Source organism: Hypoxylon trugodes (assembly GCF_022578975.1).
Source record: "Hypoxylon trugodes strain CBS 135444 unplaced genomic scaffold F4822scaffold_3, whole genome shotgun sequence".
NCBI classification, from domain to species: Eukaryota; Fungi; Ascomycota; class Sordariomycetes; order Xylariales; family Hypoxylaceae; genus Hypoxylon; species Hypoxylon trugodes.
Genome location: NW_026250018.1, coordinates 309,252 through 333,451, shown reverse-complemented (window position 1 = coordinate 333,451; position 24,200 = coordinate 309,252). Strand labels below are relative to the sequence as shown.

General features: G+C 46.8%; 10 protein-coding genes across 10 annotated transcripts; 3 read left to right on the top strand and 7 right to left on the bottom strand.

Moving 5' to 3' along the window:
• Window positions 1-38: 38 nt before the first annotated feature.
• F4822DRAFT_154292 (chalcone isomerase) lies at window positions 39-1,574 on the bottom strand. Its single transcript, XM_051453065.1, has one exon. It carries the CDS (start codon window positions 1,482-1,484, stop codon window positions 342-344), a length of 1,143 nt encoding a protein of 380 aa, XP_051316334.1. The 5' UTR covers window positions 1,485-1,574; the 3' UTR covers window positions 39-341.
• Window positions 1,575-1,716: 142 nt separating this feature from the next.
• On the bottom strand, window positions 1,717-3,361 carry F4822DRAFT_154228 (uncharacterized protein). The gene is made up of 3 exons (XM_051453064.1): window positions 3,063-3,361; window positions 2,520-2,998; window positions 1,717-2,458 (listed from the first exon to the last, which is right to left on the bottom strand). Exons 1-3 carry the CDS (start codon window positions 3,231-3,233, stop codon window positions 1,987-1,989), a joined length of 1,122 nt encoding a protein of 373 aa, XP_051316333.1. The 5' UTR covers window positions 3,234-3,361; the 3' UTR covers window positions 1,717-1,986.
• Window positions 3,362-4,730: 1,369 nt separating this feature from the next.
• Window positions 4,731-6,132, top strand: F4822DRAFT_393509 (alpha/beta-hydrolase). The gene has a single exon (XM_051457302.1). The coding sequence runs from the start codon at window positions 4,937-4,939 to the stop codon at window positions 5,966-5,968; it is 1,032 nt and encodes a 343-aa protein (XP_051316332.1). The 5' UTR covers window positions 4,731-4,936; the 3' UTR covers window positions 5,969-6,132.
• Window positions 6,133-7,050: 918 nt separating this feature from the next.
• On the bottom strand, window positions 7,051-9,759 carry F4822DRAFT_441910 (uncharacterized protein; the record flags this gene model as incomplete). Its single annotated transcript, XM_051462919.1, has 5 exons — window positions 9,140-9,759; window positions 8,578-9,077; window positions 8,199-8,514; window positions 7,444-8,098; window positions 7,051-7,384 (listed from the first exon to the last, which is right to left on the bottom strand). The coding sequence occupies exons 1-5, from the start codon at window positions 9,201-9,203 to the stop codon at window positions 7,051-7,053; spliced, it is 1,869 nt and encodes a 622-aa protein (XP_051316331.1). The 5' UTR covers window positions 9,204-9,759.
• F4822DRAFT_154213 (kinase-like domain-containing protein) lies at window positions 9,640-10,577 on the top strand. The gene is made up of 3 exons (XM_051453063.1): window positions 9,640-9,932; window positions 9,992-10,221; window positions 10,294-10,577. The coding sequence occupies exons 1-3, from the start codon at window positions 9,723-9,725 to the stop codon at window positions 10,475-10,477; spliced, it is 624 nt and encodes a 207-aa protein (XP_051316330.1). The 5' UTR covers window positions 9,640-9,722; the 3' UTR covers window positions 10,478-10,577.
• A 496-nt stretch (window positions 10,578-11,073) lies between these two features.
• On the top strand, window positions 11,074-12,229 carry F4822DRAFT_393504 (ankyrin repeat-containing domain protein). Its single transcript, XM_051457301.1, has one exon. The coding sequence runs from the start codon at window positions 11,197-11,199 to the stop codon at window positions 11,806-11,808; it is 612 nt and encodes a 203-aa protein (XP_051316329.1). The 5' UTR covers window positions 11,074-11,196; the 3' UTR covers window positions 11,809-12,229.
• Window positions 12,230-12,428: 199 nt separating this feature from the next.
• F4822DRAFT_426401 (ankyrin repeat-containing domain protein) lies at window positions 12,429-13,988 on the bottom strand (the record flags this gene model as incomplete). Its single annotated transcript, XM_051460546.1, has 3 exons — window positions 12,429-13,594; window positions 13,655-13,890; window positions 13,942-13,988. The coding sequence occupies 3 exons, from the start codon at window positions 13,986-13,988 to the stop codon at window positions 12,429-12,431; spliced, it is 1,449 nt and encodes a 482-aa protein (XP_051316328.1).
• Window positions 13,989-15,231: 1,243 nt separating this feature from the next.
• F4822DRAFT_393502 (carbohydrate-binding module family 50 protein) lies at window positions 15,232-17,161 on the bottom strand. Its single transcript, XM_051457300.1, has one exon. The coding sequence runs from the start codon at window positions 16,524-16,526 to the stop codon at window positions 15,465-15,467; it is 1,062 nt and encodes a 353-aa protein (XP_051316327.1). The 5' UTR covers window positions 16,527-17,161; the 3' UTR covers window positions 15,232-15,464.
• A 409-nt stretch (window positions 17,162-17,570) lies between these two features.
• Window positions 17,571-17,972, bottom strand: F4822DRAFT_426399 (uncharacterized protein; the record flags this gene model as incomplete). Its single annotated transcript, XM_051460545.1, has 3 exons — window positions 17,571-17,675; window positions 17,735-17,794; window positions 17,856-17,972. 3 exons carry the CDS (start codon window positions 17,970-17,972, stop codon window positions 17,571-17,573), a joined length of 282 nt encoding a protein of 93 aa, XP_051316326.1.
• A 3,143-nt stretch (window positions 17,973-21,115) lies between these two features.
• F4822DRAFT_154141 (uncharacterized protein) lies at window positions 21,116-23,830 on the bottom strand. Its single transcript, XM_051453062.1, has 5 exons — window positions 23,702-23,830; window positions 23,549-23,638; window positions 23,073-23,433; window positions 22,795-23,017; window positions 21,116-22,740 (listed from the first exon to the last, which is right to left on the bottom strand). Exons 1-5 carry the CDS (start codon window positions 23,725-23,727, stop codon window positions 21,581-21,583), a joined length of 1,860 nt encoding a protein of 619 aa, XP_051316325.1. The 5' UTR covers window positions 23,728-23,830; the 3' UTR covers window positions 21,116-21,580.
• Window positions 23,831-24,200: the final 370 nt, after the last annotated feature.

Sequence of the window (24,200 nt, the reverse complement as noted above, 5' to 3'; positions counted from 1 at the left end):
ACGAGTGCCTTTTTTTTTCTCATGATGAAACGGGGCCAAGCAACTCGGATCGAGGAGGTGAATAAAGAGATTGTCGCATTCGGATCTTTAGCCTAGTATACCCGGCCAAGTAACATCTCTTTCGAATCATCCGGGCTATTTTGCATTACCGAAGAAGACAAGTAGCTGGTAGGTAGTAGAGTAAAAAATGGGCAATAATGGGCATGATCACGATGCTGCTTCTCTGCTGAATGACACTGTAGAGTGAAATGGAATGCTGCATAATATACACCAAATGTACAACTCCTTGGCGCTCAGAAATAACGTACAACCTTCAGCTATAGGTGAGTCCGGCATATGTATCATATCACTTGTGTCGCGACGGTACCCACAGGTCGCTCCACAAACTCCATGATGCCCTCGACAATATTCTTCCTTGCCGGTTCAGACGCAACCTTACTACCGGCTAGGTAGTTAAGCCACAACAATCGGGATACCCGTTCCTCAGGGACACGTCCGATGGTGCCCATACCGGCCTTGCCAGCATCAAAGGTAATGGTCAGCTGCCCAGCAGCATCTCTGACCAACAACATCTCACGGCCCTTGGGTACTTTGCCTCGGTTGAATAAACCTCGGAACTCTTTCATAGCTTCTCCAAATGACTCGTCTCCAAAGTCACGATTGTTGCCTTGTGACCTCGCAGTGATTGCCCGCACGAAACCGTCTCTCAAATGATGAAAGTCGGTATCTCTCACGGGGACAACTCTGAACAGGGAGCGTGGGCGGACCTCCAATAGAATATCACTCCACAGCTTTTCTCCCCGCACTGGATCTAGCAGCGCTTTGCGTAATTCCTCCTTCTCGTTGGGTACCAATGTTGTCGCGATCGGATTTATCTCCTTGATTAGGCGCGATTGAATAGCAGCAATATCTTGTGTTGCGATGTAGTATCCCACCATATACACCTGAATACCCAAGAAGCTCACCGTTCTTACGCCTAGTCCAACTAAGGTATACTCCACACCATTGATCCTCTCTTGACCTTCTGAGGCCCCAAGCTCGAGATCCAGTAGTCGCGGAAATGTAGTAACGGTGCTGTTTCCCGTCGGTACAAGCTCTGTCCCATCACCATCATGAATAACTGTTTTACGCTTCGAGCCAGCCTCGGTGCTGAAAGGGTCTAGTTTGTCGGGTAATCCGCTATCTAACTTCGTAGGTTTTTGGATATTTTGGTAGAGTAAATAGGATGAGTAGAATATACCGACGAAACCAGATATCGCACCGCATAAGAGAAAGGTTCGCCGTCGTGTATAGTAGTCATATGATTCGGAGCGCATGCGATTAATGTTATAACCTTCAAGGGCACGGTAGGATGTTCGCTTGCGTGAAAGGAACGTTCGGCATTGTTGTAGGTTGCCACGTAGGCAATTCGGGCCACGGCATGGACGCGGAGTTAGAGGTTTGAATATGATATTCGTCGTCGGTAAGGAACGTATTGGTTTCATCGTGGGCAATAGCTTAGAATGATTGAATTGAGAGATCGATAATTCATTCTTTGGATAAAAAAGAGTGGGTAAGCTTCAATTCAAAAATACAGCATCCTCTAATTGAATACCTAGGTACTATACCAAGGTACTTAGAGGCCCACTTCAAGTACGTCATCGGCGGGTCAACTTAACTCCATCCATCCACCGACACCCGCCGTCCCCTTCCTTTTCTTTACTAACCATTGATTGAAGCAATTATACTTCTGCAACTGGAGTTAGGATGCTGAAAATATCGTTGAATCTCTTTTTTTCTTAACCTGATGCCTTTGATATCATATATACATTTATCGTGCTCATTTATCTATTCACAGCCGACAGTCCATGTCCAACCATATACGCCAGTACCCTCATTATTGATTTCGTCATGTCTACCCCATACACAAGAAGGGATCAAAACGAAGGTTATTCATTATAACGCCCCATAAATCCAAGTGAATTTATCATTTTCAATCATTGCATTTTAAACACGCTCTTTACTTTCGCCTGACGTATGGACCGTTATGTCGTATTGTATGATTTTTCGAATACCCCGGCCACCCTCCACATCACTACCATGATCCGTTGAGATCGTATTCTCTAACATGTATTCCTGGCTGTTATTCGCGTTGGAAGATTTCCGACACTGGACAGACGTCACACGCGTACTCAACATTTCGCTATCACCCCTGATTGGACGCCATATGTTCCGGCTAGTTTCTTCTGTGCCTTGACTCGGCGGCTTATAACCATTCGAGGTGCGCCTCGAGCTAGATGTGAACATCGACGGGAACAACCAGTTCAATGGTGCTTTACACATAGGCAAACACGCACATATTATAGCGACGTTCTCTTCAATGACGGTCCAAGTCGATGATACAATATCATACGTAGGATCGGAGCTAGTCGACGAGAAGTTAATGGTCTGCATACGTATTATGCTCGTGATGGTAACACTAACAACCACAGTTAGCTCATTCGCAACCCCCCTTCCGCCACTCTTGAATCAGAACTCACAATATTCCACAGGCAAACACAATCATCAATGCCCATTTCTGTCTCGTCGGCAGATTGGATCCATAGATGGGTTGCATAGGAAGCACCAAAATAGTGATGTCCGTCGCGATAGAGAAACCTGCGTTCGCATACCAATTTCCAGTGATGCTGATACATGTTCCCGGTATCGACTTGTCCCAGGCTTTGCTAATTGGGGTACACTGCCAGATAGACGAGGCGGTTGTCGCCACCATATAACTCAGAATAATAGCCAACACCACATAACACGATATCCTAAACCATCGCTGCAGGAATATTCGAAGATATAATAGGAGGATAGACGCCTTGGTCATATTTAGGGTAAGCTTATAGAACGCTTGTGCGATATAATAGATCTCGAGCGTCAACGTTTTCTCCGACTCTGGAATGATGTAGTAGTGCTGTCCGAAACCATGCATGCAAGCTGCGATCAAGAGGCCCGATACGAGCTGAGCGAAAACCTTCAAAGGTCACGAAGTCAGCTATGACACTCAATTCATCGATTTCACCCCAAAGTCGACATACCCACGATACCATTATCATCCAATCATCCCATCCTAGGCCTGAACCGGTTTTCAGTCGAGATGCGAGTCGCATGCCCAGAAATAGCGGCGTCAACACGAAGAAAACGATGCAAGGAACCTCTATATCAACGGCATTGCTGTCCGTAGACATGCTCTCCCCTGTTGTGTCCATGGGTCACGTCAAACGTCAAATTTCGGCAACGAATCTCGTACTATAATCCAGGAGTTTCCTAGGTATGGATTGGCTAACTATCTAGTATATATGAGGCTCATATTGGAACTTATGTCTGCTCGTCCTTTCCAAATCCGTAATACTATGAGCTACCTAAACGAGAAGCTTTGAATCAAGTTCATATAGTTTAAGGATATTGGTATTACTATAGCTCACTAAAAGCACATATTAAGCTGCCGAAACGGCAGTTGAGATAAATGGATGTGTTACCGGAACACTGGGTTGAGGTCGTATCGAAATCACACATTGGTTTTCCACCGGTAGGAGGTCAATCGCATCATCACCTCATGACTAACCCCTTGCTTGGCTTTACAAACCAAGTCTATCGAGCTTCCAGACTCGGGAGACTAAAACCTCAGGTCGCCGATACTCATTTCCTCACCTTGAATTTGCTTCAGGAATTATTGAATCTCCGAAACAAGCTCCAGTGGCGATCATACTGTACTCAGTTAACCCACCAATAAACCACACGAAAACGGCCAACGGAGACGTGGGGGTATTTTCGGTCCATCAATCAGGCACGCAATTAGAAGTAATTCCTATAGATTTGCGTAGTGTGCGCGTACGAAGGCTTGCGCATACCTTTCGATCGAAATTCTATGTCCAATTCAACATGATGCGACATCGAGGTCCAAAATACCTTATTTAGGGCAACGATTCTATTAAGAAGCGTCGTCAGGAATTGACACCTTATAATCCACGAGACCTCCAACTTGTCATCACTTAGAAAGCTCAGAGTAGGATAGAAACTCCTGCTCCATGGTGATCTGAGGTTACATCGGAGTTATAACGCGATCCGGAAGCTACCTAGGTGGTTTTTCAATTAAGTCTAAGCGACATCTCCGCTATACCTCCAAGTTGGCCAAGATCGATATGCATACGCCCCATTGATCGCCGGCACTGAACACAGTAAGTTCGGTTGTTGGATCGTATTGATAGTAAACAAGCCCAGACTCATCACCACAATCAATATATCTCTGGATCATTGCGTCAATACCTACCGGCATCATTCGCGTTTGAAATAGACTCGGTTCTTGAATATGAAGACAATCAGATTTCTTTATAATCTGCTTTTATTCCCCAGGTCTTTCCCTGGGAGTTATCTGTGTTACTAGCATTGTATTTCTCCACGCAGTGTCAACCTAGCTGTGACGGAGCTGAGTCAAAGATGGTGATAGATATCTAAACACTTACTCACCTACTAAAACAGGAAGTATTTTAGGACCGCCTCGGTGCGTTATACCGATACTAAGCACATTTTCCGATGATCTAACCATGCCTAACGTGGAGGAATTACATAGGTAGATTGAGCTCGGCGTTATGTCCAAATATTCGCGAATCCGCCGCGTCTAGATCCAATGAGGGGTTGAAGATTTCATGCGAGTTGTTATTTTGGATTTCCGGTGCCTGATACTGAATTTGCCAATTATCCATGTAAATTTTATCGAATTTGGAGAAAGTTGTTCATTTTTTTCGTACTATTAGCAGCAATAAACACCGTATCGCTGGCTTCGTTTATAAACAAAATCATAGAATATCGTCTAGCTCAATGACGGCGACAATAGCAGCATCTTCATATATGGTGTTAAAGCGTCAAAGGGCTTGTAGTTTGCATTCCTGAAGCATTAGACGCCCGCGACAACATGAAAATCCTCACTATTGTAGCCGCTATCATCGCGGGGTACGTCACGCCCATCCAGCATGTAGCAGCACGAGAATCAGGAACTATATGCGATGCGCCTTCATCAGGTGATCTAAACGGTTCAAATTTCACATATCCGTGGCCATTACAGTTGTATAAGTTCACTTCTCAACATCAAGATCTCGAAATGGCTTTCATGGATATTGCGCCGACATCTGAGCCGAACGGCAAGGTCGCCATTTGCTTACACGGGAAGAATTTCTGCGGGCCCACGTGGGAGGCGACCGCCAGAAAACTCGCGGGGATAGGATACCGAGTCATCTTACCGGACCAAGTTGGCTTTTGCAAGTCATCTAAACCGGAATCGTATCAATATACGTTACAGCAATTGTCGTATAATACGAGGAATCTGTTGCAAGCCCTGGACATCGGGAATGTGACTGTGGTCGGGCATTCTTTGGGGGGTATGACGTCTGTGCGCTTCGGCTTGATGTTCCCCGAAATCGTCGAAAAACTAGTTCTGGTGAATCCCATAGGGCTGGAAGATTGGAAAGCTCTCGGTGTGCCGTATATGAGCGTGGATCATCTCTATCTCTCCGAGGCAGCTAGCAACTACACCACGATTCGAGCGTACGAGCAATCGACATATTACGTGGGGCATTGGAACGAGTCGTACGATGTTTGGGTGAACATGCTGGTTAACATCTACAAAGGCAGTGAAGCGTCCACGTTTGCCTTTGACCAAGCTCTTATCACTGACATGGCCCTGAGCGCACCGGTGGTTTATGAGTTTGGCATATTGAAACCGAAAACCCTTCTGATCATAGGTGATAAGGACACCACGGCTCTAGGCAAACAATGGAGCCCACCGGACGTCCAGGCTAAACTAGGCCATTATGATGTGTTAGGGAAGCAAGCTGCCGCTGCGATACCAAATGCGGATTTGATAGAATTCCCTAATTTAGGACACGCGCCGCAGATTCAGGAGCCTGATATGTTCCACGATGCATTGTTGGGATGGTTAGCGAGTTAGATAGGTTATAACAACCCTGTGATATAAACGAGTATATACTGGGCTACCTATGTATATAAATATCTGGTAGCGAAATGAATCAAATCAATCGAGCCCTCCGACTAGATCTTACTTACACGTAGAACCATTATGCCCTTTTGTGGCGGCGCTGGATTTGCGAATATTGGTATCTGCAGCCACTACAATAGTCAACCCATTCCATTAGCCATCGACCTAATCCTATTAACAAGTCCCTAATCTTGACTGAGATGCCGACGAGCCGATTTTCTTCACGTATCTCCCGGCGTTCCCCAGTAGTGGTCCCCCCATTCTACTCCTTTATCGATGCCAAAGCCATATACGACAAATTTACCACCGAATTCAAATACGCCCACCACATATACCTAGTCCGAGGCCAGAATTTTGTTTAAAATATCAAACGTCGTCCATTCAACTCTTCAACAGAGTTGATAGTATAAATAGGGTAGGCAAATATTGGTTTCAGTCTTTTCCGAAGGGTACCTAGGTAGGTATCTTCCAAGGCTATCATCTTAGGGTCTGTCGTGATTTTGGTCTTAGCCCTCGCCAGGGCTTTGAATACTAGGGTGATAAGTAGGGGTCAATTGTGTTTTCTGCTTTCTTTTTCTTATTTTTTTATTTGGTTTTTTTTTCTTGTTCGCTTTTAAGCCGTAATTGATATTGTACTTCTTAGGTTTCAATTGACGGCTAGGAGGTTGAGAGAAATTCTTAAATACTTGCACAGTACCTGAAACATTGTAGTGGGCTGTACCTCCCAACTGATATCGTCGAGTTTCACTTCTAAATTCTAAGGTTGCTCATACCTGGCCAGTACCTTCCCACAAAGGATTTCTGGAAGGTACGATTCTATCACAACTGCTTGGGAAATTGAAATAAACTTGGAGGCTGGTGTCGTACAAAATCATGTGACCTTTTATCCCCGCTTGATTTGAAATTTACCTGGAGATATTTGGGTACCTTGAATTCTAGAAAATACATCTTCGACGCTCAATTCAACTTATAGACGCAAAACTTCTCATCTGGTTCAACAAACACCGGCTGCCATCCGAAATGTTGACTTTTCGTCAAACACAAATCCCTTTAATCTTCTCCACGACCCTAAAATAAAATTCACGCTGCAACTGCGCCGCGACCTCTGGATCTACCTCGTCATTAGTATCATCAAGCCCAAACGCCGTCGGACCGGTCAAACACGTCTCGATAACGTCGTGCATAACATCATCCATGCATCCCCGTACACTCCGCAGCTCTTCATGCAGCAGCCGTCGGCGCACCGTGATGGTGTGCTTTATTTGTGCCGATTCGAGATCTACGTTTAGGATCGTATCGATGGACTGCCAACGTGCGATCTCGAATAGTATGACACCGAGGCTGTAGTAGTCATAGGTTTTCTTAAAGCTTAGCTCGACTTCAGCTGCCGTTCCTGTTACTTCGGCCGATACGTACTCCGATTGCACCTTTGGGCGGCGGTACATATCGTGGGCTGGATTTTTTTCGCCTTCTCCGTCCACTGCTGCTTTTTCGTTGGCCGTGAGTAATCAAACCCAGAAACAATGGGCTGCGTCAAGTCGAATTTATGATCATGGGCATCTCTCTTGCTAGTCCTGTTGTCGCCAGCGAAGAACAAGATGTTATAGCTGCGCAAGCCTTTGTGAAGCCAATTAACCGCGTGCAAGCGCTCAACACTCTCGACCACGGCAAGTGCCAGCTTTACGCGTTGCGTTAGACTGGGAACCAGTGGTGAACGGCGCCGGAGTAGTTTTAACAATGATGCCAGACGCACGCTAGGATCACAGCCGTGTGGTTTCTCAAAGACAAGACCGGAACAGAGTTCTCTTTCGTCGACCTCAATCACAGCTCGTGACATTGCAACAGCAGGTGTATAGCTACAGAAATAACCCAAGCACGGCGACGCATGGAATAATTCCGCATTGTCACGAGGGCGTAACATGGCAACAAGTGCGGTTGGGCGAGCGTTCATCCTGCCATCACTATCAAGGGTAGTGTTTGTTGCTCCTTGTTGGTTACAGCCTGTTCGGTACTGGTGGAGATGAGGCCAGCCGTTCTCATCGCCAGGAAACCGTCTCCATTCAATCCAGACATGTTTGTCGCCTGCAATTGATTAATTGCGGTGATGAATAGCCTCTGTTCTTGGATTTTCAAGTACGCATTGTGGTTGTGGGTTATCATCCAGGAATATCAAGTCTGCTACGTTCAACTCGGCTGATGTAATTTCTCTGGCTGTTTTTAGCCCTAAATCTTTTGGCGAGCGGGTCTGTCAGGTTGCTTTCTTCGATGGCGAGATTAAGGGCCTTGATCTTGGCTAAAGACGCTAGGTCGTCGTACGGAACTGGCGCTGTCTTTGGACGTTCCCCGACATTGAGACCTGTTGGCCGAGTAGTCGCATGGTCGTCAATACGACGTGTTCTTGCCGACTCTGGTGACATCTGCGAGCGTGTTGCTTGGAATATGTTCAATAGCTGACCCACGTTGGAGTTAAGCTGCATTATCCCATAATTTGTCCTGGCCTGTTCTCGTGTAAGTTATGAGTCTTCGTACTCTAGTGAGGACAATCCTACTGCTCAACATACCTGAAGCTCGAGGAATTTCCCCACCTGGTTCTTGTTGAGGAATTCCGTGAGGAAGTTATTCAAATCGGCAAGTTTGCCGAGGAGTGTGTCAATTTTAGCCTTATCGTGTACTACCCAACGAAGTCGCCCAGGGAGGTTACGTGTTGTATGTATATACAACAGCGCCTTCTGTAGAAGATCTTTTGATTGCGGAAAACGGACGTGATGCGAAGTCGCGTCAGCGCTGCTAGCTTGCAATTTTGGTTCTGGAGCTGTTGGTGTTGCGAGTGGTTCTAGACGTTCCCCGTATTGAGCAAATCGGAACAGGAGTTTTTGCTGTTGCTGAAGAACTTCCAGGAACACTCCCCTTTCGGCCGTCCCAGCCGAGAGATTATCGTCATCCTCTGAGATCTTGACGATATGTGCCCAGTCAAGGAGACGAAACTGTTCTGTTTTGAGTCGCACTCTCATGTATTCATATTCCCTCGGGAGATCGGAAGCCTCGGAAAGCAGCTGATACCCTGAGATACACCAACCGATTATTCAAGTTCTACCTCAGATACGTTAGGGCAACTTCACATACCTTTAATACAGCCCGCAAACACCTGAAATGTGAGAGATACTACTGCTAGGCCGAGCTCCGCCATTGTCGATAGCCGGGCAGAATGTTTAACTTCACGGCTTTTCAGCTCATATTGAGACAAGCAACCTGCCTGCTCTTGGGTTAGTTTGATGTTTTAAATACTAACATCTTAAGGCTTAAAATCATTCGTCTTGATTGCGAAATAGGACTAGCCCAAGACCAAAAGGGCAAAAAGGTAACCAGAGTATTGTGGTATGACAAGTGACTGCGGAATATATTGTGGATACCGTTGGTTTTATTGGTGCCATGTTGGCAAGGCTCATTGTCCGGGGTCGTTGAAGCCTGGAGGCCTTACCTGGGCTGAATCTAACCGGGGCAGTTACCATCAGCTTAGTACCCGACTTATTGAGCATTAGGTGGCTCAGTGGCTACGACTTTTAAGGGATTGCCAAAACCTTCGCTAGATTTCTGGGTGCTGCCTCTTTCTTTCTGGCCTGAATGTTAGTGCGACCTATGGAACATAATGGCAAGATTGAATTTGAATCTGGCGGGTTTCAATCGAAGCACATAGCAAACTGCGAAGATGCCTAAGGAACTTAAAGGGGTATCACAATTAGAAGTTCAACATGATTCCGACAAAACGACCGAAGACCTGTCTGGGGTTGTTGTTTTCTACCGTCATAAAGGTCGCTGCCAACCACACCAGTTCAAAGCGAGTACTAAGTCCGAGGATTTACTAGGTAGCGGAGCATATGGGGATGTATTTATGGTTGAATGTGAATTGTGCCAAGGCGTTCGTCCTCCCAAATTTATATGTATGAAATCATGAAGACTCGCTCACGACTAGTACAGCAATATGCGAAGAAAGTCATAAAATTCCATAACTTCACATCGAAGGCTGCTCGGGAGAAACACATCGGAGACACGGATAAGGAATTAAGAAGTTACATGGATCTTGACCACCCGCATATTTTGGCGTATGTTCACCATGAATTAAGCAGCACGAAAATGCATATCTACACCGAATACTGCCAGTGCGGCGACCTGCAAAAATGCGCTCTGCATCTTCGTCCTTTTTTTGGGTAAGGCACTTAGTTTGGAATGACTCCTTGGAATTTGGGATAAAGGAAGAAATCGCTAAGACGACCTTATAGGGGCGGTTCGCCTGATGCATTTTCTTGGCATATCCTTGAAGGCCTTGCCTCAGCTTTAACTAGGTGTCACTATGGACTCAAAGTATTTCGGCAAGACGGGCTTGTCTACGAATACTCGAGATTTGAAAAGCCTTGGCCCCCAATTATACATCGCGATATCAAACCTGGGAATAGTAAGCATTGAGATGAGCTCATCCTGATTCAAAGCTAAGCGGACGGGAAATTTTTATTGACTTGCACATGCTCTAGTTCTTATTGCCATAAGAAAACAAGGGAATATCAAGACAAAAGAATCGGATTTTGAGATACGTAATAGTTTGACCCTTAAACTTGGAGATTTCGGCACCTCCTTCAAGCTGGAAGAGTGAAAGTTTCTGGAGAATCATGATTAAAGACACTGACCCCAATTTGGCATCTACAGTCGTAACGCATTTCGTTTCGAGATACTTACCACTTATGGCAAAGGAACGGGTCAAATTCAGCCCTAGCGAAATTACCATCATCATGTCCCTTGCGTATAAATACTGTCATCAGCACATCTCCGTATGCCATGACAACCTCTGCAGCGGATTTATGGATGAGCAGGAGGGACATTTAGCGGGAGGCACAGCTTTTCATGCTATTGCAGCTCTTCCTGCGGAGCACGAAGAGATCGTTCGCCTCACTCTACAAGAAGCCAATTGGCCATTTGAAAAAGCACTTTCGCATTATTCCCTCCGCAAGAATAAATCAGGATTTCTACCCAGCGCTGTTGCTGCGTGGCTCAGAAGTGAACAGCTTTGTGTGAGCCTATCACAAATTGAGTTTGTACTACAAGGCGTACTTTTGTTCCATACGACTAACATATATTATAGAGAATCCAACACCAGACAAAGGCAGCAAGTACAAAAAGAGGCCTCCGGCATGTCAATTAAATTCAAACTCGACGAGCTTCGAAAACAACTTGAGGCTCACGCTACCGAAGAATTTGAGCTTGCATTTAGCTTCTTTACACATAACATGAAGGAGTATGCCATCCCCACCCCAGTCGCGTCGAAAGCTATTATTGAAATGGCGAGGCGTGGATTTTCGAATGCGACTCGTAAACTGATCCAGCTCGGCATCACTCCTTCGCTCAAAGGGCGTCGCTCAGAAACAGCCTTACACATTTTTGCTTACTCGGGAGACGCTGCCATGACTCGTTTCCTGATAGAAAAGGGAGTAGACCCCAATACCCAAGATAAAGATAAACAGACGCCTCTGCACTGGGCCGCCTGGGCTGGTAAGGCCGAAACCGTCGTGGAGCTCCTGTCTATGAGAACGGACGAGATAACAGCCAATATGAATGCGATAGACGTCGCCAACCGTACTGCTCTTTACGGAGCGGCTGGAGGTGGCTTCGCCGATGTGGTCCGTTACTTACTCCAACGTGGCGCTGACGTAACTATACGTGGTGGTACTAATCAGGAAACACCACTCGAGAGAGCCAGGAAAAGAAATCACGCTGCGGTAATCGACTTGTTAACTAAACACTAGTGATCAATTGTTGGAAATATTGTCAGCTGGGAGTCCTCAGACTTCTACATGAACGTGACAGCGTACACCCGCATCCATTTACTACCTAGGTACTGTATTGGCCATACGCGATAGATTGCGATAGACCCTGTCTATCCACCGTCAATGCCTAGGTAGCTAGATACGACTCTTTCCTCTAACCATATGGGTACCTGGGTAGTTCTGGTGGCATTTGAAAGGTTTTAAGTAAAGAACAAAAAGAAATTGGGGAAAATACATAGTTTTGTTTTCTTCGCAAATCTCAGAGTCCCATTTGACGATTACAGTGGCCACATTGACCCGCATTTCATTATTCATAGGAGGACAGCTGCCCCAGTAGAAAAAGATAATAGAACCAAGTTGCGAATGCTGTAGGAGACTTCCGCCCAGAATAGAGCGTCGGTAGACACGTCAAAATGATATAGGGCCGCTGCCTGTCCAACCCAGCAGAAAATGTTTCCAGGTAAGCCATTAGCTTTTCTACGTTTGATGCTCGGACACTGATAAATGGGGTAGAAAAAGACTTGAATTTCACAACGGTAGGGCTTCTAGTATCTATCACGCCAAACGCAAGCTGTCTATTTGGAAAGAAAAAAAAGTTCCTAAACCTTCGCTCCGTATTCCAAAAGCGTCATGGAAATTTCGTCGTTCTTATTCTGGGAAGCCAAATGAATTGGTCGTAAATTGCGTTCATCGGTACTGATCAGATCCTTGTCGGCCCCTGTCTCAAGAACTCTCTTCAATACTTCGACGCTGTCCTGCATCGCAGCAGAATGAACAATGTTAAACCCATTTTCATCCAGTATGTCTGTTCTTGCTTTATGCGCTAGGAGTAGATTGACGACGTCAAGGTTAGATCCCCTTATAGCCACAACGAGGGGCGTTACTCCTTGGATCGTGGTTGTATCGGGATGTGCGCCTTCATTGAGGAGGAGCTCGACTACATCGTATCCATTTGCCTGGACCGCTGGATAGAGCGGTGTAGCTTCATGTGCTCCTGAGATATTGACGTCAGCTCCGGCTTGAATGAGGGTCTGTACGGTCTCGAAGGTGCGTTCCTTGTCAAGTTGAGTTACGAAATGAAGCGATGTCCACATTGTATCCCCTACGGCGTTAACATCAGCTCCATATCTCGTCAGCAGCTTTATAATATCCGGATTCGTTCGAAAAGAAGTTATGTGAAGGCATGTCCTATGGTTTGAATCCCTCGTATTCGGATCAGCGCCGTTGGTGAGCAGAAACTCAGCCATAGTCAAAAAACCCGCGCCACATGCCATCTTGAGAGGAGTATCTTCATCCACATCCTTTTCATTGATATCTGCACCAGCATCAATGAGAAGCTTCGCGATTTCCAAGGAAATTTGCTTATCGCCCTCGTCGGAATCTGGCTTGATACCTACCACAGCCATTACTAGAGTACACCTTTTGGTTGGCTGGGACACGTCCGCTCCTCTGGATAGCAAAAGCTTGACGACCTCGATATGTTTTCCTTGAACGGCTTGTAATAACGGGGTGCGCTGACTATCTCCAGATGCGTTGGGATTCGCCCCGGCATCAAGAAGGATACGGCACACCTCGAGATGGCCGTTTTGGGCAGCCAAAATCAACGGGGTCCAGTTATCGTCTTCCCGCGAGTCAACCAAAGCTCCCCTTTCTATAAACGCTTTACATAGAGCAGCATTACCCTTCTGCGCCGCAAAATGAAGTGCTTCCCATTCTCTATGCGCCCCCCGCTTAGGTGTCCCCTTAGATGAACCTTTGTCCAAAACTTTTTCCAACTCTCCAAGCAGTCCCGCGAATTAGGATGTCGTTGGAATCTCAGTCACACCAGGGAACTTAGGATGTGTTCTAGACTGCCTTTCTGAACGCGCTGGTTCACTAGAGAGCAGAGACTCAAACAATGACTCGATCTCTCGAAGACCAGTGGCGCCAGATTGAGCCCTTAGGTTTGGCCGCAGTATCTCCTCATCCACGGAAGCGTCGGTAGCGTTGTGTTCAACTATTTCGCTTAAGCCGCTATCTTTCCAGGTCCCGTGCGGGTCCGGGATGATGGTAGGTGGGCAACTATCATCTTAGTACGCGCGTTCGAAACTCGCAGGATGTTGAATAACTCACCAATTTTCCCTGTCACCCAATGACATTATCGCCTCGAAAGCCTCCATTGTGTCTTGGGAATTTTTGAATTATCGCCTAAGAGAGGTAAACAGCCTGGAAACTCTACCTAGGTATTTAACTACGTTCATCTCACCTCCGATATTCCAAAGCACAGTGAGATAACCCATCCGACATATACTTCCGAGGGCATTAGCCTGAAGTACCCTCCGCACACCAAGGCTGACTCGGGTATGTTGAAGCAAGCCCAAGGGATTGTCTTCTGGTATTGTCCAAGGTACTGTACATGATGATTTCGGTGTAAATACACGTATCAGGAATCCGCCCATGGATTTACTAGCTAGTATAACAGCCAATATGTTACACACATAGCTCATTTATTCGGCTATAGCTACGCTTTGCTCCGCCTTGATAGCCTACCTACGTATTACGTTGCCTTGAGGTCGCCAACCTATAGGCAGACAGGTAGCCCATCATTAGCACATGGTAAGGCATCAAATCAGAACTCGCCTAGGTAAGGCTCAACGTCAACTTTATTATGCCTAGGTACAAGGCAACATGGATTACTAGAGTAATTCGCATATTAAAAAAGTATGTGAAGGCGGAGTTGAAAGAAAAGAAGCCTGAGGTCTCTCAAAGTTCACAGGCGTACCAAGTGCGGCAGCCTGCAGCGGCTCGGACTGCACCCTAATACAGATCATTATCCCCCCTAAAAGGCAGAATGGTGGCCGAGGCTCCAGGTAGGAAGGCAAGCACTTAGATACAATCCATTTGACAAATTGGACATGAAAGAGCCTTGCATAGATCGCAGTGCATCTCAGCCCAAGGCGCAAGGGTGGGCTTTTTTATGCCCAATATACCTCCTCTGCCACAGTACCCTAGAATTACCTTTTCACACCGCAACGCCGCGGACCAATCTTTGAGCTCTCTGATCTTCAAAATGATACCTTGCTTTGATCATTGGCCGATCCCGAGAGATTGGAGACGGCATAGCTTTTCATGTTTTCAATATTCCACATTCATACCTCGTTATGCACCTTCCTCAGCCTCCCGATTGGACCACTGCGATCCAATAAGGGCCAATAAAGCTATATTTAAATAAGGTTGAAGGCGATGCTACATATTCTAAAGTGCCTAGGCATACTAGGAAATATTACTAAGCCGAGATCTAAGGTAGTACTGACGTAGGTAGGTGTACCTAGACCGAACGCGACGACATCGTAGCCCTTTTCCGACCGAGTCAAGTGATTCGGTAGACACACCCCTGCGTTGTCCACTAACGGGAATTTAACGAACGAGCAAATGAGAAGATATTATTCGCGATCGATTATAGAGAGTGTCTACCTAGTTACTTAACTTAAGGGATCTTGGGATGCGAAAAGCCGACGAATTAAATCAGAAACATAATCTTCATTCTACCTAGGTAGGTACCGGATATAGCTATAGCTATCAAGGGTGTAAATCAGCGCTGGCTATGTAAGTTTTATTGCTCGTTTCCGAGCCAAATCTTCCTCCCACTCTTTCACTTAAACGAATCGCAGATTTCCACCATCATTTCCGATGCGCTCGTCCAGCTCAATACGGCTTCGGTGCCAATCTCCACGAATGTCCCTCAACTCGGCCTCCAAAACCCGACCGCCGTCAATTAGGCGAATGTCTCGGGCCGAAGCACTGAACCCTCCGGATGACTGACCAGGAACCTGGAGGACCTGTCCTGGGTAGATCATGTCGGCGTTGGGGATGTCGTTCCTCCTCGCGATGTCCTCGTAGCTGCAGTTGAATCGTCGGGCAATGTCCCTCAAGGTGTCACCTTGCTGCACGGTGATAGTGTTAGGACCGCTGTTGCCTCTAGACCAGCGGAAACGACCGTCTTCGTTGCTAAGAACATTGTCGAGGTTCAAAATGCTTACGCGACCCTCTCCATCTCGGTCCTTACAGGTGGCGCGGAGGTCGTAGTCTCCCTCGAGATGAATATCATACGACGACGAGGAAAAGTTGCCGGCGTAGTCCCCGCCGAGCGATCGGTCTCGGTGCTCGGAGTGGTGATGATGTTCATGGTGGTGTCCGGATGAGTAGCCCGGGGGCGGTCCAGAGTGTTGGTGCTCATATCTCTCCTCTTCCTCTTTCTTGTCCTTGCGATCATGCACGTAGTCTTCTAGCTTGTGACCGGCGAATGCTCCGGCTAGACCGCCGATGATACCGTGACCCATCTTGTGTCCACCGTAGGCTCCGACTGCGGCGCCAGCAAGACCGCCCATCAAACCGCGATCCCCGTCCTCACCGCCTGGGCCTTGGTTGGGACCTTGGTTCGGGCCGGATTGATAGGGACCATCATTCTGGTTGTACTGGCGGTTTTCACCGTATCGCTCACCAGAGGGAGGCCCGTAGTTGTTTCCGTATTGCGGGTTGTTGGGCTGACCATAACCTTGGTTGTAGCCTTGGCCGTATTCCTGACCGCAACCTTGCTGTCGCTCCCCACCACCGGAGTAAGAACCCTGAGGGTTATTCTGGTCTCGGTAATAGGAGTTAGCTTCTCCCCCGTATTGTCTTTCGTCTCCGTATTCTCGGTTGGCGAAACGTGGATCCATCTTGATTGATGTCTAAATGTTTAGTCACTTCGCTTGGGTTTGGTCAAGATTAGAAAGGTTTAATGTTTTGGTCTAAGAAAGAAAGAAGGCGAGGCGGTTATGAATGAAGGTTTTTGAATTAAGTATAAGGAACGTCCTTGTGATACATATATGATTGCGGCTGCCTCATGTTGGTGAGGTCCTGTCCCACCTGTTTGTCACTGTGTGGCGCTTGCCTGACGTGGGCATACACAGCCCCCTGGTTCCCTCCTGACTTTGATAGATTAAGTGGTCCTACATGATGCTAGCGCGACAAACGAAACTCAAAGAATACATTTGTAGCCATTCGTAGCGAACTTGTGTCGAACTTGCCCATAAAGAATTGACTCAAGTTACACGACATGATCGGACCATGAGTGGATACGAGCTGGATAATCGGCACAGGACTAATTGATTCGGATATCCGGCATCGATATAATTGCGGCTTTGCAGGGCTTGGCGCTGCAGATTTATGGTTAGGACTAATGATTGGATTTGTATGAAACGAATCCGAGGCTTTGGTTCGCTACCGCGGAAGCCGAATTAATAAAATAAATTGTGGCTTAAAGGCGTCCGAGACTCACGATCCGATCCACCGATTGACCGCGCTACCCTACCGCCACGAGGCATTATGCAAGCATAAGATTCGTCCACTTGGCATAAAAAAGTGCACGATCTCACCGACATATATGCCCCTCTTCATAAAGCACACACCACCATCTTTTAAACCTTAACTTACGCACTTCTTAAAATCATGTATTTTAGCACGTGGTGATAGATGGAATAGATAAAAAAGAATGATGTAATGTTAGGTACCCGGTACCAAGGTACCTAATTTACTTTTATTTTGAAAAACGAGTGACATCTATCAACCATCCCCGATTCAACCATCCCGACACCTTTAACCCACACACCACAACCAACCCCACGATCTGTATATATACCCCAATATTCCAACCGAACCCCAGATAATAGTACCTTGTAATCTCGATGAATCACCACCGGGTGCATTCTTCAAGTTGACATTCAAGGGTTGGCGCAAAGGCTAGCATCTCCACAGTGTGGGCAGTTCGCCGCTCCGCCTTCCTCAACGGTGCACCAAGCGCCGTCACCGGCACCGTCGCCAACACACTAAAGAAATTCTCAAGTTAGTTCCCAGGCCCTTCTTCTGAAAAGGGATATTCACTAACAGTTCCTCTGGTGCAGGCGTAGTTCACAAATTGCAATTTGCACGAGGTGCCGTTGCATACCTACAGATATATACGTTAGTCTCATGAGTCTTCTTACACAGTGGCATTTATCGGTACTTACTCCATTCTGAGCACGCTTCTGAGGGGCTGAGCTCGCCTCATCTCCACCGGTGGGAGTAGCGACTACGGATGAGACGACCGCGAAGGCGACAAGGACTGAACTGAGGCTGAACTGCATTTTGACGAAATGATGTAAGTTTACCGAGAGGTATTCTTGCGAGGAGTTATCGTTGAGATTATTGTGCGAAAAACTGTTAAGAGACGAATGCTTTGTGATGCTGTGTTGAAATTCCCATCCAAATGCGCGGCATCTTGCCATCATTTATACACAACGCAACACCCTAGATCGCTTCTTGGTTTACCAAAAACGATATCGAAATTTTCCAACATCTATCATATGTGATCCTCCTCGCCAATATCGCTGTCCCGACTTCTCTCTGATCATCGTTCGGTATACTGAGATGGAACATATCCGATGCTGCCAATACTACAAAAATTTCAATCTATGGGTAGGTCGTCCTGGGCGCAAGTGAGTTGCTTACTTTTCGTCGCCAGGATATCCACCATCGTACCAGCCGCAGTTCGATTGTGGAGCAACTGGCAATAGAGTCGCTAAATAATCTTACCAACAACGCATTCATCGCACATTTGTCATGAACCGCGAAGACGCCGACACCACATGGCTGCGCTGGCAATTTGACCGATCTGACAGCCGCGACGATCTTTCAGGAAGTTTTTTTTCTTCCACGCAATACGACCCGTATCATGATATTATTCACCAGATGTCTATAACCAACAACTTACTCGTGACGAATAGGGGTGAAACCCACTTTCCTTATATAACATATGGTATTACGTGAGAAGCCAATGAAAAACGTTGATCAACGCCTATAACGATGGCGTTGCTCACTCACGTAAGTCTTGGCTTAACCACAGTTACGACACAAAGTTTTCGTTGAGTCTAACCTATCACTTTCGAATTTTAACCTAGTTATCTTGTATGATTCATATGTTGCAATTTCTAACAGTGAATGGCAACATTAAGTTCTATGGGTAACCACCGGGAATTGGGCTCGTTCCTCCATATAATATTGGCTTGTTCGACTCCGTATAGGGGCGTGAGATTCTCCAAATACACCCAAAAGGCGCGCCAAACAACGTACGAAAACCTCGTAACATTCTGTTTGGTAAATTGACGGATAAAATTGCAATAGGATGTTAATTACCTTACTAAGCAACACAGCTTTTAGATCGGCCAGTTAAAGCGAACGGGGTAAGGCGGGAGCGCTGCGAGTGTCACAGTAACACCCGCGCATATTCATTTTGATGTTGGACCTGTGTCAGCAAATCTCAGCGCGCCCCGACTACGTAGGTAAAACTTGTGCGATTGGATGTGTTCACATAATATGAGGATACTCTTTTAGGAGAAGGATTCGCAAACGCGTATAGTATAGAGCCAACACATCTAAAATTATAAATAATGTCGGACTCACCGCACTTCTTGAAGATGCTTCGAATCGCGTCGGGACCGATAATATTTGTGAGGGGCGAAGTGCCAAGACAATAGGAGTAGACTACTTATTTCCTTGCAACGAGACAAGTCTAATGGAAGATGAGTCGAGGGGCGACGATCGGATTAATCCTCAGATATGGTATGTTATGTATATTGTAATATTTTCATGGAGATTTTTCAAATTGTAAAAGCCTCTGCCTGCGTTATATACCTGGATAAATAAGAAGTTCAAATTAATCAAAATAAACTAATCTAGTTTCTATTTCCATCACCGACCTTGCTAGACTATCTAGGTACCTGCTCGATGGTTATGAAAGAATAGCCGAAGCCCTCGTATCTCCCAAGATATCTTACAAATATCATTTATGAACATGGAGGAGTTGTCTTCATGTTTAGCTCTGAAACATGGCCACCAAGCGTAAGACTATTTATTTCGCTGGGAGAAGAGGCTATGAGACGGAAAATGAAACTGAATGGACGATATAGCGCCATTATATTTTTTTAAATATTTTAAAACATTGTTAGAAAGCCTTCTCGCCAGGTGATCGTGGGATTAACAATCCCAGGGTAGCTGGCCGCCACGCCACCTTGACTTATCGCTTGCCATTGGGCTTCTAAGAAGCAAAGTAGACACGACGCAATAGGCCAACTCATAAGACAACTTATCATCGAATTCTCGTCGCAAAACTCAAAACGAGATTCCTATATTTGGTAATCGTTGGGATAGTATAAATACCGGGGGACTCCTTATGGAATATATGTCATCATACCCATTGCGAATAGATTCATCCGGTTCCTCTTTTTAGAAATATTGCCCGCCGTTGTGAATAGGTATCGAAAAGACCTAGATTCCATTTATTCGAGAATTTCTTTGGCCACTGCCCAGGAAACCTGTGACCTTGCCGGGGTCGGTGAACTTATCAGTCTCCCACCTTACCGACTATTGTTATTATTAGTTATTTCTATAAAACCTTGTGAACAACTAAGAAAGAATTTTTAAGACCATTACAGCCGCAACAAACATTTACTTTGGGAGGGTTTCATTAGTCCCCTCCTATATCCAGGTATGCCGTCAGGGCGAAAAGCTACGCATAAGACGAAGATTATCCGCGGGCCTAGAAATAGACGTCGGGGCCTGGTTCAGAGGCAGCTGACGCGGGCGGAGATGGATCAAAAGTCTCGGAAATTAAGGAATGAACGACTGGATAACCCTAGGGATACAGATAAAGTCACGAAAGAAGAGATAAGGCAAATAATAGGATCAGTAGAGCCGGCAGCAGTGCAAGACGTAGATGGAAGTGTCGAGGAGGGGGATAGCAACAAGGGAAACCACGATAATGGTAAGGAAGATGGAAGTGACAGTAACGATGATAGCAATGGGAGCGAGAATGAGGACCATGAGGAGCATGGGGAGGACGGTGAAAATAGTGACGAGGATAGCGAAGAAAACATTGAAGGAAAACATAAGTAGAAGATCTGGGTATGAATTCCACTCACTTACGGTATACATAGATTATCATGCTACTTTTATTACGTTGGCTACTCTAAACATTGCTCACGTCTGCACTCTTGAGATTTCCTTGTCTTTTCTTTCCATCAAATCTCCCCTAAGATCATCAAATGGACTATCATTCGCGCTAGTATAGACTCAATCCTCCTAGCTAGGGTATAATGAGAATAAAAGGGGAACCCCGAGTCATTCCATGCTCATTTCGCGGAGGCTTGTGGTAGAATCCTAATATGACTTCATCGGGAATAGCTTTTGTGCTTGCAATCCATCACCAACAGAATTGTGGAACAATTAGGCAGTTGTTTTGGTTAGCTGGCAGGGGGGGTATCGTGCCAGGCTAAGTCCCGACTCTGGGGTCGAGGGGTCAATCGCGTGGTTTATTTCCGTCTACGGGTATAGACCCTCCAGCCAATGGCCGAGTAGGGGCCATCCAAACGTAGTAAGTGTAGGATTTACCCTTTTTAGGAGTCATGTAAGGTTAAAATGTCGACGAAGCATTCTAGAAACTCATGTTTCACAGGCGAAATTGCACAGAGGAAGACTGAAGATATTTGTTAAACGATAGATTTGTATACGGGAAATCCCTATAATAATCTAGAATATGAAAAGTTTGGGTATTCGCAGAATTTATATCTAAATGATCGTGTAACCCGGTCTCGCTCTTGACCCGAGCACGTAAAACCATCCCTGCCACCGCCTGTACCCCCAGAGCCAACCAGCCAACACCTTTTCCCGTTTATTTAATTCCAATTCGCGCATGTATTTACGACTTGCTCGCACGGATGGGGTGCGAGGTCTCGTCGTCGTCGCGGCGGTAAAGGGGCTCGAGGACAGCGTTGCGCTGGAAGAAGACGTAGCGCTTGAACCACCAGGGAAGAGCCTTGGTGACCTGGTAGCTGGCGAACTTGCGGTTGGGCACAGCAAAGACGTAGTCGAGTTCCTCGAGGGTGCGCTGCTTTGTCTCAGGCACCAAGAAGAAGATCATGATGACGGCGACTAAGTTGAAACCAGCATATAGCCCGAAGGCACCGACAGTTTGTAGTCTGTCGAGGATGAAGGGGAAAGTGATACTGAGAACAGCGGCCCATCCTAGGCAAGTGGCGACAGCGAAACCCATACCGACCTCACGGTGAGATAGAGGGTAGACCTCAGCACTGTATGTGAAAGGTACGGGACCTTCACCGGGAGAGTAGAAAGCGGCGAACAGAAAGACGAAGAGAGCCACGAGAGCAGTTCTCGCTGTTCCAAGGGGGAGAAGTGTGCAAAGACCGGCTGCGAGCAGGGTCCACATCATCTGAGGGAAGGTGAAGAGAAGCAGAGATCGACGTCCGAAAGTGTCGATGGTCCAGAAGGCAGGGAAAGCGAAGAGCCAGTTGACTAGACCGAAACCGAATGAGCATAACATGGCTTGGAACTGGGTGTATCCGGACTCGACGAAGACAGTGCTGGAGTAGAAGGCGATGATGTTGATACCGCACATCTGTTGCGCAATCATGACGGTGAAAGCAGCAATGTTGGCACGTCGCACACGAGGGATGGTGAATAGCTGAGTGAAACGAGTGATGTAGTTGCTCCTGCCAATGATTTGCGACTCAATTGACAACTGGGCGTGGATGTAGTAGATATCTCTAGCGACCTGAATCGGATTGTTTCGGAGCTTGTTCATCGCCGTCCAGGCCTCAGCGTAGCGATTCTTCTTCATCAACCAACGTGGGGACTCGGGGCACAGGTAGATCAAGCATAATAGAGGGACGGCCGGGATGAAGGGAGCGCCCAACATCAATCTCCAGTTAAGAGGGTGGTAGAAGACAGCAAGGTTGATGGCAGTTCCGAGGAAGATACCGAAAGCAGTCCACATTTGCCAGGACATAACCAGAGCACCACGGATCGAAGCGGGGGCGTTTTCGGCAGCGTAGATGGGCACTAGTAAATGTTAGCGGTTGGATTCACGTCTTGCGCGAATAAGGAGCTACGAACCAGTTGAAGCCTTCACACCCATTCCGATACCCATAAGCAGACGGCAAGCTAATTGTTGTTCCCATGTGTGGCAGAAAGCAGAACCGATGACAGGCCAGAGACAGAAGTGAGCAGAGGTGAAAATAACACCACGACGACCAAGCCAGTTGTTAATGGGATCCGAAAGCCAGCAACCAATGAAAGCACTTCCAATATAGGGACCAGAGTTGACGAGACCGACGAGCTTGCAAACGGTTAGTTGGGCCATTACAGAGAAGCATTGGTATAGTGGAACTTACAATTCGGTCCCGGGTGGACTTAGAGCCAATACCATAGTAGTCAGGGAAGAAGATGTTGGCACCGTTACTTCCCGTCTGATCCCAACCTTGGACAGCGGCACCAATGGAACAGGTTGCAATGGTTAAGAATAGACGCGCCGGCATGCGCCATCGGTGTAGAATCTCATCGCGAAGGACTGTCTTCTCGACTTCGTCGAGGGCTTCCTCGCCATCTAGGTCTTCGAAATCGTTGGGGTTCTGAGCGACGAGGGCGCCCTTGCGCAGAACTGGAATGTACTCGACTAGGTTCTTTTCGTGGGCGAACGCTTCAACATCGCGCATCAGCTGCTCGCGGGGGATGCCCTTGAGAGGATTCTTGATTCTATGATTGATCACGTGTTAGTCGCACCATAACAGCATCGGTGCCGTGTAGGCGGGCGGTGTCTTCCGAGATGGGAAGATTTCGGCGCCTTTGAAATGGCGGAGTGGATGCTTACCTCGCTTCAAGATTGGCGTTTAGGTCAACATGCTCAGTAGCATCGACACCATTCTCAAGGTAAGTGCCTTCGACGCCCTTAGGCTCGATACTATAGTGGATGAGTTAGACACTTGCGAATTGCTCAATAGGCTCAGACAGAAAGAGCACTTACAAGTCAGTTGTAGGCTTTTCAGACATGGTTTCTCGGTGTGAAGAGTAGCAGATGGTGGGATGGACTACGATGAAAAGAATTGAAGAATTTGAGGCCACGGCCAAGGAACGAGGGAAGAGGTATTCAGCTCCGGCGTCTTGTGATTATACCTAGGAAGCGAAACCTCGACTCGAGAAGAGCGGACAAAGGAACAAGAGACAAGATGGGAGTGTAACATGGGCTTCGGCCGAAACTTATACTAACGGCGCGAAAGGAGCGCCATGGAAGCATGTGTGTGCGCGATTGCTTGCAAACTGGGAGGATGATCCCAATCCCAATCTCAATTCGCCTACACTTGCACTAGAGCTTCGCGCGAATAACCCCAGACGGGGACCCCATGGAACAGGGTGATCCACCATGTGGACGAATCCGTTGCGTACTAGGATTATCCATGAACTAGGATGGCGACAGAGAAAGGGTGCTAGGCACGGACTTGGTAGCCAGGCTTGGGATGATTCGG